The 12,206-nt window shown below is 43.5% G+C and overlaps 1 protein-coding gene across 1 annotated transcript; it reads right to left on the reverse strand.

Moving 5' to 3' along the window:
* Positions 1-4,439: 4,439 nt before the first annotated feature.
* LOC308317275 (uncharacterized protein) lies at positions 4,440-7,439 on the reverse strand. The gene is made up of 4 exons (XM_080766148.1): positions 7,370-7,439; positions 7,051-7,227; positions 5,177-5,389; positions 4,440-4,531 (listed from the first exon to the last, which is right to left on the reverse strand). The coding sequence occupies exons 2-4, from the start codon at positions 7,202-7,204 to the stop codon at positions 4,509-4,511; spliced, it is 390 nt and encodes a 129-aa protein (XP_080622274.1). The 5' UTR covers positions 7,205-7,227; positions 7,370-7,439; the 3' UTR covers positions 4,440-4,508.
* Between the last annotated feature and the right edge of the window lie 4,767 nt (positions 7,440-12,206).

A 12,206-nucleotide genomic window follows, 5' to 3' on the forward strand; every position in this document is an offset into this window, starting at 1 on the left:
TCATATAATGGCCTGTTGTGGCGCTGTCATTGGGGGGGGGGGGGGGGGGGGCAGCGCAGAGCGGTCAGCAGTAGGGCCTCTCGCTGGCCATGCCATGTGTCTGCAGTGTTGTTGTCAGACTAGTCCGGCAGTCGAGGTGGACGGATGGGACATTTGGTATAGACGTTTTTTATTGGCCTAAAATATTTTCCATATAATATATTATATTTCATATATTCATGAATCCACTTGCTGACCAGCTGTTAGTAGCCTATTGGGATTTTTTTTTATAGGGGGTTTCCTGTGACCCTGCCATTAACATCCTATGGTAGGCAAAAATGCCAAACTAGATGGTTTTCATGATTCTGAATCCATTCCAAGCATTAGTTTTGCACAAAATACACTCCTTGGGCTAAAAACAGCCATAGCCACTTGCCCAAAATGTGCTGACCTCCTCACATTTGCCATGACGATGATGCTAGTTTGACATGTCACATGCTACTTAAAGCATAAGGAAAGTTTGACATTTTTGACAATTTTGCCTGTCATAGGATACAAAATAAAACACCCAATACTAACAGCCGGTCAGCAAGTGGATTCATGAATGTATACAGACAATATTTTAAATAAAGTCGGCCCTAGGACCTTTCCAGAACCAACATCTATTCTGCAGTAAATCGATGTATCGGCCCTAAATCTTCCTACTTCCGGGGAGTTGCACCACTCGGTTCACACGGGTGTGATTTTTATTTCTAGGACCCCATAACTCTCTCTGAGAGTGTACAAATGGAACCAAATGGACCCATACGGTTCCATTACTACACTCCATTTGGTTCCATTTGTACACTTTGAGACCCACTGGTTTAGCAGAGCGTTTCCAGTGAGCCAACACGCACAATAGCAGCAAAGCACCCTGACTCTGACCAGAATGGAGCGTTCATTAGTATCACGGCGGTAACACCTGTGAAGGTGAACTATAGAGAAGGGGCCCAAGTTCTTTCCAAACTTATAGGGTGCCCATATATGTCCTCTTTTACAGCATGTACTCTTTTGGGGAGTCCAAATCCTAATCATAAAACGCATAAAAAAGACCCATAGCCTACAAATGTTCAGCAAAATGTCCTCACTTTATCATTTTCCCAAACACACACACACACACACACACACACACACGTCACCTGGCTCTCTCTCTCTGCGAGCTGAAAGTTATCTTCCAACTCCTGAACCATCTCCAGGTGTCTGCTTTTCATCACCTCCATGTCCTCTGCTACCTGTTGCGCGCGCACACACACAAACACACACACACACACACACACACACACACACACACACACACACTCAGGGCTGTATTTTGCGTGTCTTAAGTACCAGGTCTTATTACTTAACTTAAGACCTGGAGGCGTGATCAATGCCACTTGGCTATTCTGAGTGGCCAAAGAGCATTGACCAACGCCTCCAGGTCTTAAGTTAAGTAATACGACCTGGTACCATGTGTGCGCAGGCATGCAATGTCTCTCATTGCCATATTGTTTTTGCTTCACACACTGTGTGTGTGTGTGTGTGTGTGTGTGTGTGTGTGTGTGAGAGAGAGTCACAGGAATACCTCACAGGGAACAGGCAACACTCAGTTTCTAACAACAACGTGTTGGTGTGTGAGAGTGTGTGCGTGCGTGCGTGCGTGCGTGCGTGCCCCCGTGATATAGAAAGAAAGTGTCAATAGCCTTTTGTCACAATTCAGATTAATATTTAGGCGCCTGTTCACTGTGTTATACTGTTGGTGGAAACCTCTTCTCTCCACATTGATTTTAAAACTCCATTGGATCCATCGGATTAATTATTTTTCTAATTTATTTTGTGAAGTGGTTTAGCAATGACATGAGGAACTAGAAGATCATGTCAGAGGCCCAGGAGGTCTGGAGCTCCTTCCCCTCTCCCCTGTGTCTTTTTCCAACCCCGGTGGTCGAGGCGTGAGTCACGGGGGAGGCCCAGGAGGTTCGAAAAAGTGCTCCTTGACCTTGGAGCACAGTTCTCCACAAGGTCAGGCAGGTTATTGTGGGCCAGCAATGTTGATGGAATATGCTGATGAACACATGACTATAGAGATAATGCATACCAATTACCAATTTGGGTGATGTTTGGACAAAATCTGTGTAGGAGTAATATAAAAAAAAAAAAATTGAGATCGCCCTATAACCGTGCAGTGTCAAAGGGTGGCATTTGTTCCTCAACGTACTGCGAATGTGCGTGCAAAGTTTCACCGCAATCGGACGCTGCATTCATGATTTGAGAAAAACGGGCCACTCCTGCACACTCTGGATGTTAATCTTAGCTTAGTTAATCAGAATGCAATATGATGAATATATGAAAAATCAAACGGATCAGAAATGTGTTTTGTAAATGTCGACCTCTGTCATTCAGGGAGTGTGCGTGTACAGTTTTTCTGTGACCGACACAACGGTGCTGGAGTTTAGCTGCTCACAGACTAAACCATTACTGACAATAAAAATCAAATGAATCCACTGTGTTCCGCAGGGATCAGTTGTACCTGAGTCATGCAGATTTCAACGGACTCATAGGGAATGTAGATCTTAACGTCCATCCACCGATCAGCTTCCACGCCCTGGTCCCCTTCGCTGTCATTGGGCAGCTGAGATTCTGACATGCCTGTCAGAACCAACCAGCACAGAAATAATAGAGCAATAACTATACAGCTCAGACACAATACAGTACAAGATGTGGGTTGCTTGATTGGCTTCTTTGCTGTGTTCTGTCAGATCTGTCACAGACTTTAAATTAGGATGCTAACATTGTTTCTGAATGACCTATATATATATATATATATATATATATATATATATATATATATATATATATGCGGTTCACTCTCTACATAAACATAAGACTCCTTAGGCATAAACTAAGAACATTGTTTTAATTTCATTTTAACATGTGCTCACAAAGTGCTCTGTGCTCAAATTGAAAGGTGCAAAATATAGCATATCTTTCGATCATATATAGGACCTTTGTCAGTGCTACAGGTATAGGTATATGAGTGGAGCACTAACGATTACGAAGGTCCTATTATGACCAAAAGGGAGTGGGTCTTTATCTGCCAGTTAAAACAATAAGACCCTTCCCCCACTAGATTTGACAGGAAATACATTAAACGTGTGAGCTTCCCTTATTAAACTTGCGCAGCTTCCTTTGTTCAAATACTGTCCATTCCCCACATACTTCATTCGTGACATACGGTATTCCATTATACTCCATGTCCATAATAAACGACAACTCCCCCCACCTAACCATGCGCGCACGTACGCATGCATGCATGTATATACGCATGCATGCACTACTTCCCTTGTCACTGTTGTCGGTGTGTGTAAAACAGGACCTTGGCTCGGGTGTTTCCTGCGATCGGCTCCAATCCAGCGGCGGAACGCGTTCCACCTCTTCAGCCACTGGGCCTTGTGTTGAACCACAACCACCTCTTAAACAGGAGGAAAATATGGACCGGACAGCATGGATCAATTTCAACGAATTATACAAAATGGACCCTTAATTCAGTCATTTTATCCAGGCCAGCATACGCACAACAACGCATAACACACACACACACACACACACACACACACACGCTTATCTCTCTATATCCTTATCTATTCAGACCCAGTGCTTACTGTGCTAACAGTGATGAAGCTTGGAGAACCTCAGAGGCATGTGTTAAACTAACATCTATATTGTATTATTAACAAGGTTCAAGGTTCTTCATTATTTGCCTCCAGAGGAAGACATTTGTCTTAGACAAAGGGCCCCTGCATGCAAGCGTAGCCCTTATGCCCCAGAGCAGCCCCAACATAATGTATTAACTATTAACATCTATTGCATGAAGACCCCCAGGTAACCATCTTTCATTGATCCTTTTCATTATACATTCTAGCATGTATGTTGATAGTATGTGATTCATCATGATACATTTTAAGTATTTAAAAAAAAATTATGTCTGAATGAAACACAGCTTAATCAATACATGAGTTTAGCTTTTATTCATCAAGTTTAAAAGACGTTTTACATTGTTCAGATCATGACGATTGAAATAGTTCATAACAATAGAAAAAATATATACACATACACAGTACACCTCCAAAACGTATAATGCATTTTTAGAAAAAGAACAGTTACTGTCTATAGTTTAACCTCACACACCTCACACACATTAAGTATTCACATTTGCCTGTGTATCATTATATTGAACCCAGAAAATGCAGGATAAATCCCAACTGCTTATTTGAGTTTGTATTGTGCTTAGAGCGATCTATTTAATTCCTGAAGTAGCATCATTCAAACATACTAATAAATTATTAATAAGGATACTATTAATGTTATTCATAATGAGTTACTATTGGAAAGTAAAAGTTAATATGGCCGGCCTTATGCAAGTGATTGACACATTCCACTCAGCATGGCCCATGCAGCTGCTCATCTCATGCCCCTCCCCTCTGGAGGAATGTGGGCGTGGCATCATGTTGAAATTACTTTCCTCCTATAGCATCACCTTGTTGGTGGAGAGACAGAAAACCAGGTCAGGAATCGTGCACATGCAGGGACTCATCTCCAGTCCAGTGTACATAACGAATGTGTAATGTCTCTCTGAAAGATCGAAATAAACTATTCATTCAAAGATATTCTAATTCAGTGATGTTCCTTAGACAAATACTGGCTGGGCGAACCAAACACAAAACGTCTGGGTCAGCGCTTCTAGTGTAGTATAGAATTGGAGAAATGGACATTTCCCTGCTCCTCACAACACAGAAGAAATAGTTGCTTTACGGTTGACAGATTGCAATTAAGAAAATATTCAGGTTGGGGTTTACAGTTATAGGATTTAGGATTAGACATCTATTTAGAGGTTGAGGGTTGGAGTCATGCCGGATTTAAATGTACTGTATAGTCGTGTGAAACGTGTTATAAACTTCTAGATATGCAATTCCTTTTCTGTTTTAGGGTTGGGGTGTAGCGTTATAAAATGGCAATCATAAAATCGCCGTCCTAAACTGTTTATGTCCTGAATTGTATGCAGTAGTAATTGAAGCGCGCGCGTGTGTGTGTGTGTGTGTGTGTGTGTGTGTGTGTGTGTGTGTGTGTGTGTGTGTGTGCGTGTGTGTGTGTGTGTGTGTGTGTGTGCGTCTATCTGTCTCACCTGCTGTGTCGTCCAGGTCGGTGTCGATGTGTGTGTTGTGGACCAGACATGGCTGTTGGTAGCATCTCTCCTCCTCTCTCACATCGGGCACGCTGCCTGGTAAGTGGCTCGGTGGCGGTATGGTGACGGTCAGTGGGGCGCGGCTGACCCGGGATGCCTGCAGCGCAGCGTCCTCGGGGCACGCAGAAGAGTGCTCTGTGGTCTCCCACGCATCTGGAGGAAAAGAATATTCAGTGGTGGAAGGTAAGTAAGTAACACACATAGCATTATGCAATCCCAGTTTTGTCAAAGGTTTTCAAAAAGAGCCACAGCTAATTTTCAAATATAGTGCCGGTTCTAGGCCTTTAGTGGCCCCAAGCAACATAATATTACCACCAAAGTACTTTTCACCACTGTGCGTGCGTGCATGTGTGCGTGCGTGCGTGCGTGTGTGCGTGCGTGCGCACGCGTTCATGCGATGCATGCATGCGTAGGGGCAACTCAGCACCTGCAGCCAGGGCTCCAGTCCAGACGGTCAGAAGCAGTGTTTGTTCTGATAAACGGACTGCTCCACTGCCTCCCTATGGACTCAGTCAAGCAGCTGAAATATTTAAGCCTCCTCTGTCTTTGCCTGTCTGCCCACAGCTCGTTTCATCTCAGGTGCAAAGATTAGCTGAGGTTTGGGCCGCCGAGAGCCGGAGTGAAACTATGACGAACCTTTTACCTTTTTTCACTGACAAACAAAATAAAAACTAAGCCATGATGACTCAAACTAAATATATTGACAATTTTGTCAACAAATACTAAACTAAAAATGTTAGGGAGGGACTGGAGAAGAGATCCAGTATAGAACTGACAAGTCATTTTATGTTTGGTTGCACTATACACTGAAAATAGCAGATCTCCAAGTGTTTCATATCAACTAGAGATCAGCTATTTTCAGCATGGAACCAAGTGTAAAATCAGCCATTACGACGCCACCAAGGCCCGCCAAAATACATCTTTGTTGACAAAAACAACTTATGATATTTAGTCGACTAAAACTACACCTAACACAACAACATTTCAGATGACTAAAATATGACTAAAACCAAATGGAATTTCATTCAAACTAAACTGAATCAAAATGTGCTGTAAAAACGTCTGATGCCTCCCAGCGAGTCTCCGGTTCGATGCCATGCAGGCAATAGTTCCTTGACTCTCTTCCTGTTTCCTGTTCTATAAATCTTGGTGCATCTTATTAGAGGGATCTGCTGCAACAGCTGCTACCAGAGCAGTGATCTCATGTCCGCCCTGAGACTGAGAGGATCGGGGCTTCGATTCGAATCCTTGGCCGGGACTCTGCAGAGCAAAGACTATCAAAGTGGGACCCTGCTTGGCACTCAGCATCAAGGACTGGATTGGAGGGTAAGTCCGGCTATAGCGTGATGTCCAGGGGGTGTACTTTTACATCAGGGCTGTAATTGTGCATCATGTCGCCTCATGCTACAGAGACAGGAGGAGATATGCTCCAGCCCTTACTACTTACCACAACACAGTATTGGTATACTACTAGCATGGTATGTTTTTTTCCCCCTATTGCGTCACTACTCTGGTAGTCTCTCGAGACAGACTGTTGACTCCGTCAAATTCAAAGGAAAAGAGAGCGCTGTTTTCCCTTTATTTTTTGACGATGGGTTCTCAGATTGCTATACTCTGGTGACTGGTCACGTGATGGAATAAGCCTATAGATAAGGGGTCATGGGTAATCAATGGTCACCTGAGAAAGACCAAATTGTTTTTGTCGAAACGTGGAATCATTTTCGGAGCACTATTTAATTCTGCCTGACCAGAAGCAGCAATATAATATAATATATAATCACGTGCGTGCGTGCGTGCGTTCGTGTTTCACTCACGGCGCTTGCCAGCGGGGGCCACAGAATGATGTCTTCCTACTTTCTTTCCCAGAAAAGTCAACGTAAAGGACGTATTCTCTGCTCCAGGTGAATTCACGTACATCCTGGAGGATGGAGACGGTACTAGCTGTGATATGACTTTATATGTGAGCATGAGCTCGCATCTTTGTCCACAACCTGAAGAGAAAGCAGAACATTTATGCCATATAAGTAGAGATGCAAGATATTTAATTATATTATTATTATTATATCGGCCGATATTGATATATTACATTATTGTATTATATTTCCATGGAGAAATGGAGACAATTATAATTACCTAGTGGATATCAGAGTAGATCAGGCACGTTTAGAGTGAATCCTGGTGCGGTTTCTCCTGCTTGCTTGCCTGCCTGCCGTCCTGACCCTGGCCGTTGAGCAGAGTGCAGATCGAGGCAAGCAGAACAAAGCTGTGGAAGTCCTGTTCTCTCCAGGGAACCCAACTCTTCAGCACTCTTTAAATATTAACCCCGCAGAGATGGTGTTTCACCGGCTGATGGCTGCATTGGCCCCCACCGAGCAGAGTGGAGCCGCCAGGTAAACAGATGCACTAACGGTCCTCAGGTTTCCTGCCGTGTGTAAGATACAGATTGTAACTAGATACATACCAACCGCACACACACACACACACACACACACACACACACATACCGATACACAGGGACCACACGCACGCGCGCGCGCGCACACGCACACAAACACACGCATGCAATTGGATTACTATACTTGTGAGGACGTCAACGTTTTTGGACATATCCCATCTACAAGCTCAGGTGTGTTGTGAGCTTGCCGATCTGCTCTTTTCGGTGCATGACAATTTCACAAATGTCTCTATATTAATTGGCTTAACTCGAACCCTAACCCCTAACCCCTAACCCTAACCTCTAAATGCCTAATCCTAACTCTGTACCCCAACCTGAATCAATTCTTAATTGTTATGGTTTGACTCCCCAAATCTTGTTTTAACCATAAAACAACCATTAATCTAGTGTAGGACCAGCGCAATTGTCCTCACAATGTCCATTTTCCAAATTCTACTATAGGAATATACTTACAGGGACATTTGGCCCTCACAAGTATACCACACACACACACACACACACACACACACACACACACACACACACACACACACACACACACACCTCCCACTGTTTCCACTGGTGTGTTTGTGTTACCTGGAGACCTCACTCTGTCCAGGGTGAGGTCCACTTTGTCTGGGTCATCAGGCAGCTTGATCTAACCGTGGGGCTGAGCCAGGTTACCTGTGTCGTCAGGTTAACTGGTCGTTGTTGGAGCCACGGAAACACTTCTGTGAATCTAGATTGTCATCGATACATGCAGGAGGAAGAGAAGGAAAGGTGATGCACACTATAATGCCCCTTTGATTAAGAGATTAAAGAGGTTGTTTTGTTAAAATAAGAGTTAAATAGCTCTATATTGCCCTATAACCTCCCCCCTAATCATTGCTATAATGTTTATTCATGTAACTGTCACGGTTCGTGACGTGTTATGTTTAACTCGTGTACCTTTTATTTTGTAGTATTGTTTTGTACGTGCCCTCCTGTCATGCCACTGTAGTTCTGTACCTGCCTTGTCTAACCTGTATTGTGATTAGTCTTTGTTTTCCACCTGTGTCCTCTTAGTCCCCCAGCCAATCCCTGTCTTGATTTTGAGTTTTGTTTCACCTGTGCCTAGTTAGTCTGTGTCTATTTATACTCCCCTAATTTGTTCATTTCCCTTGCTAGTTCGTCACTTAATGTCAGTAGTGTTCAGCTCCTCATGTATCCATGATTTGCCTCCTAGTGTATTCCTGATTTATGTAGGCTACTTCAAGTTCCTTGTATTTCCTTGTGTTGGTTTTTTGGAATAAAACCCTTGCATTGAAGCTCATCTGCCTGCGCGGCTGCGCCTATCTGTCTGCAATTGGGTCCTAATTGCCTTTGCACTGTGACAGTAACAAACCCACCCCTGCAGCTCTTTAGTAAACAGAAAATATATATAAAAAAAAAAAGAATCCAATCAGGAGAGAGATCTAACTCATAAGGGATAAAGGATAACCTACTGTATAGTGGAAGTATGACAGTAAGGGGAGACCAGACCACTGCGTTAATGCACCTATATGACCTTATGCACGATCCAGGATGCAAATATTTGACACTAGAGGTGGGGCCGGATTAACCCCCATGAGCGCCCCTATGCAGATCATTTTTAGTGCCCGAACACAATAGATTAGGCATATAGGTGACAGGTTTTATGACATTTCCAGCAGCAGTTGGCACAGCACAGCTCGGCCTGGGCCTGGGCCGGCCGTAAGAACACAATACAATATGTCAGTGCACCAGGGGAGGCAATAAGCACATCAATATAGGCCTAATGTGTAACATTAATTATCCTGGATCAGGATTCAGGATAATTTATTTAAAAATTGTTGTTACTAAAATAATCCCCCTCCCCCCACCACCACCACCACCTCTCTCTTGACAGCTGCCTGCCATGCCTGTGTGGCTGGTTTGTTGTTTTATTCTTCTCAAATTATAAATACTGTTATGACGGGAAAACAGCAAAACACAGCAACCAGCTCTACATTACACATAACCAGAAAAAAAAATAGCCTATATACAGTAAATGCCTAAATATGAAAAAAATTAATATATATAATAAGACTCACTCGTCACTCCCGGCATCTAGTCTGGACATTGTTGACATTAGCAAAACCATGTGATTAGAGCAAACTGCCAAACAACGGCTATACAATCTGACAACACATTGCATTGCAACACGTACGTTGCCAGCTTGTAGATCTGCTATTTTTGGCGGAGAGATTTGTAGAGCGAATTTGAACAGCACTTAAAACTTGACCTATATAGTATGACGACGATACGGTACTTGCTCTTGGGATTTTGTTACTTATAGGCCCGTTTTTTTCCCTTGACCACAATGTTACATTTTTAATTTAGTAGGCTATAGCATGTTATTTATATAAGATAGGCTATGAACCTATAGGTTCATTGTTTACCTGTGGGTAACTGGCCATGCATGTGTCTTAACCAGCCACGCATGTCGGAACCACGGGTGAGTCTTAACCGGCAACGCATGTCGGACTGACCAACGTTGTCCATGTCAAACTGTTAGTACGTCGGACCCAGATCCATCTAATAGAAGAGTTGCGATAATGAGGGGTCAGAAAACATGTACTCGCGTGTGCCCATAGACTCCAATGCATTCCGTAAACTTCCGGTTGTCTCCGTTCAATACTTCCGGTTGTCCGCATTCAAAAGAAGTCTATGTAGAAGAGCCGCCATTGGACTGGCCCCATGAAGGGAACGGAGTTTGCGTAACTCTGTCTTACTCTATGGCTCTGGTTGGACCAACATATGCGCCACCCTTGATTTGATGCACTTTCTTCGGCCCTGTAATTGCAGTTTTTTACTTATTTTCTTTTAAATGCGTCCTAAAGTCACTTCTATAATTGTGTTTCCTTTGTTTGATGCACATTCAATTGCCTTGTCTCCAAAGAAGTTGGAAGCAACCAGTATAATAACCCCTCCTTCCTCTTTCATAACCCACACACCCTTATCCCTCCCTCTGTGTTTGAGTTTGCTGTGGATTTTGGCAGATAGAAAGTTATGTCAAAAATGACAAAAATGAATGAACAGCGTGTGCCCCACCAACACACATGCACGCACGCACGCACGCACACACACACACACACACACACACACACACACACACACACACACACACACACACACAAAGGACATTTTTATGGTTTTGAAAGAAGCTAGTCTCTCTATTGTGACATAACTGTTAACATAATTCGTTATTTAGCTCCTTATGGAACTGAGTTGGAGAGAGAGAGAGGGAGAGAGAGAGAGAGAGAGAGAGAACATGCAGAGAGAGAGAGAGAGAGAATTAACATACTGTATAGCCTTCATCAAAACACAACCGCAAAAAAACCATACAAAGGTGGGCCGGGTATCAGATCTATGTCATGAAACATGTGATGCAATCAAAGGGTCATGTTGATATATGATGTGAGTGACTACTATTTAGGCTGATACTATACGCTGACGAAGGCTTCTGCCGCAACGCGTTCGTTGTGTGCTGCTTGTTTGCAGCATGCCGCAGCCATACCTAACCTATATGGTAAAATAAACAAGTGCCGTAAAAGCTATTGCCGTGACTGCTGGTTTTCTTCTCTGTTTACTATTCAGGCTGGCACTATACTACAATAGCTCTACTGTATGCAGGAAGGTTACAATTGCATCATGAAGGCTGCAGGCAGCATGTCGTAATAATGTAGGCTACTGCAATCTCAGCTGTATGAAACCTCATCCACTGCTGACTGCTGAGGCACGCTGCCAACGCGGAGCGCACCGATGCACTGGGTGCGGTGTTGTCATGACAACAGACAACAACGATCGAGCCACACCTTTTGCGAAGATCACTTTCCATGATAGAATGCTGGATAGTCGATTGCCGACAAAACGACAGATCTTCAAGTGAGATTCAGTATCCACTCTGTTTAGTTATACTATTCAAGCCACACCTTTGGGGACGCTACTCATGTATATGGTAATTGCCTGATAGTCGCTTGGCGACAATAACTGATCTTCAAGCTATAAAAACGTGTCACCATGCATTATGCAACACGTTTTTATAGCTTGCAAGATCAATGATTGTCGGCAAACGATCGACACCGCCATATACGGAGGATAGGTAGCCCACTTTTGACTTTTTCTGACTTTTGCTTTCGATAGTATAGGCCTATGAAAGCAAAAGTGAGACTCGAATCACTATGACAGTCTTGATCCGAGGCTATAGGCTACACGTCAGTGAATCTTGCGACTATTATGCAACATGCAGCCCAACTTTGAATATCCACCATCTGCTTCCAGGCAAGCATGAATGCTTGCCCCGTCTTTGCTTTTATCTGTTGATAAACGTTTCCAGATCTGCGTGCAGGCAGGACAAACTCAGGCAGCGTTCTGCCACGCAGGGAGTCAGTGTGGACTGTGGAACATGTAATATATTCTGTCCAATGGGAACATACACACAGAGCAGGAGGCTGAGCCTGTAACTAGGTGGGGTTTATCTTGTGTATAAATATACCA

The sequence above is a fragment of the Protomyctophum bolini genome (genome assembly GCF_963924005.1).
Source record: "Protomyctophum bolini genome assembly, chromosome: 6".
NCBI classification, from domain to species: domain Eukaryota; kingdom Metazoa; phylum Chordata; class Actinopteri; order Myctophiformes; family Myctophidae; genus Protomyctophum; species Protomyctophum bolini.

Excerpts from the sequence above, each read along its gene's own strand:
- LOC308317275 (XM_080766148.1), bottom strand. The coding sequence starts at position 7,204 with ATGCTCACATATAAAGTCATATCACAGCTAGTACCGTCTCCATCCTCC. Across the intron at positions 5,390-7,050 it reads GGCCCCCGCTGGCAAGCGCC|ATGCGTGGGAGACCACAGAG; the intron begins GTGAGTGAAACA and ends CTTTTCCTCCAG. Across the intron at positions 4,532-5,176 it reads CGACCTGGACGACACAGCAG|GTGATGCTATAGGAGGAAAG; the intron begins GTGAGACAGATA and ends TCCACCAACAAG.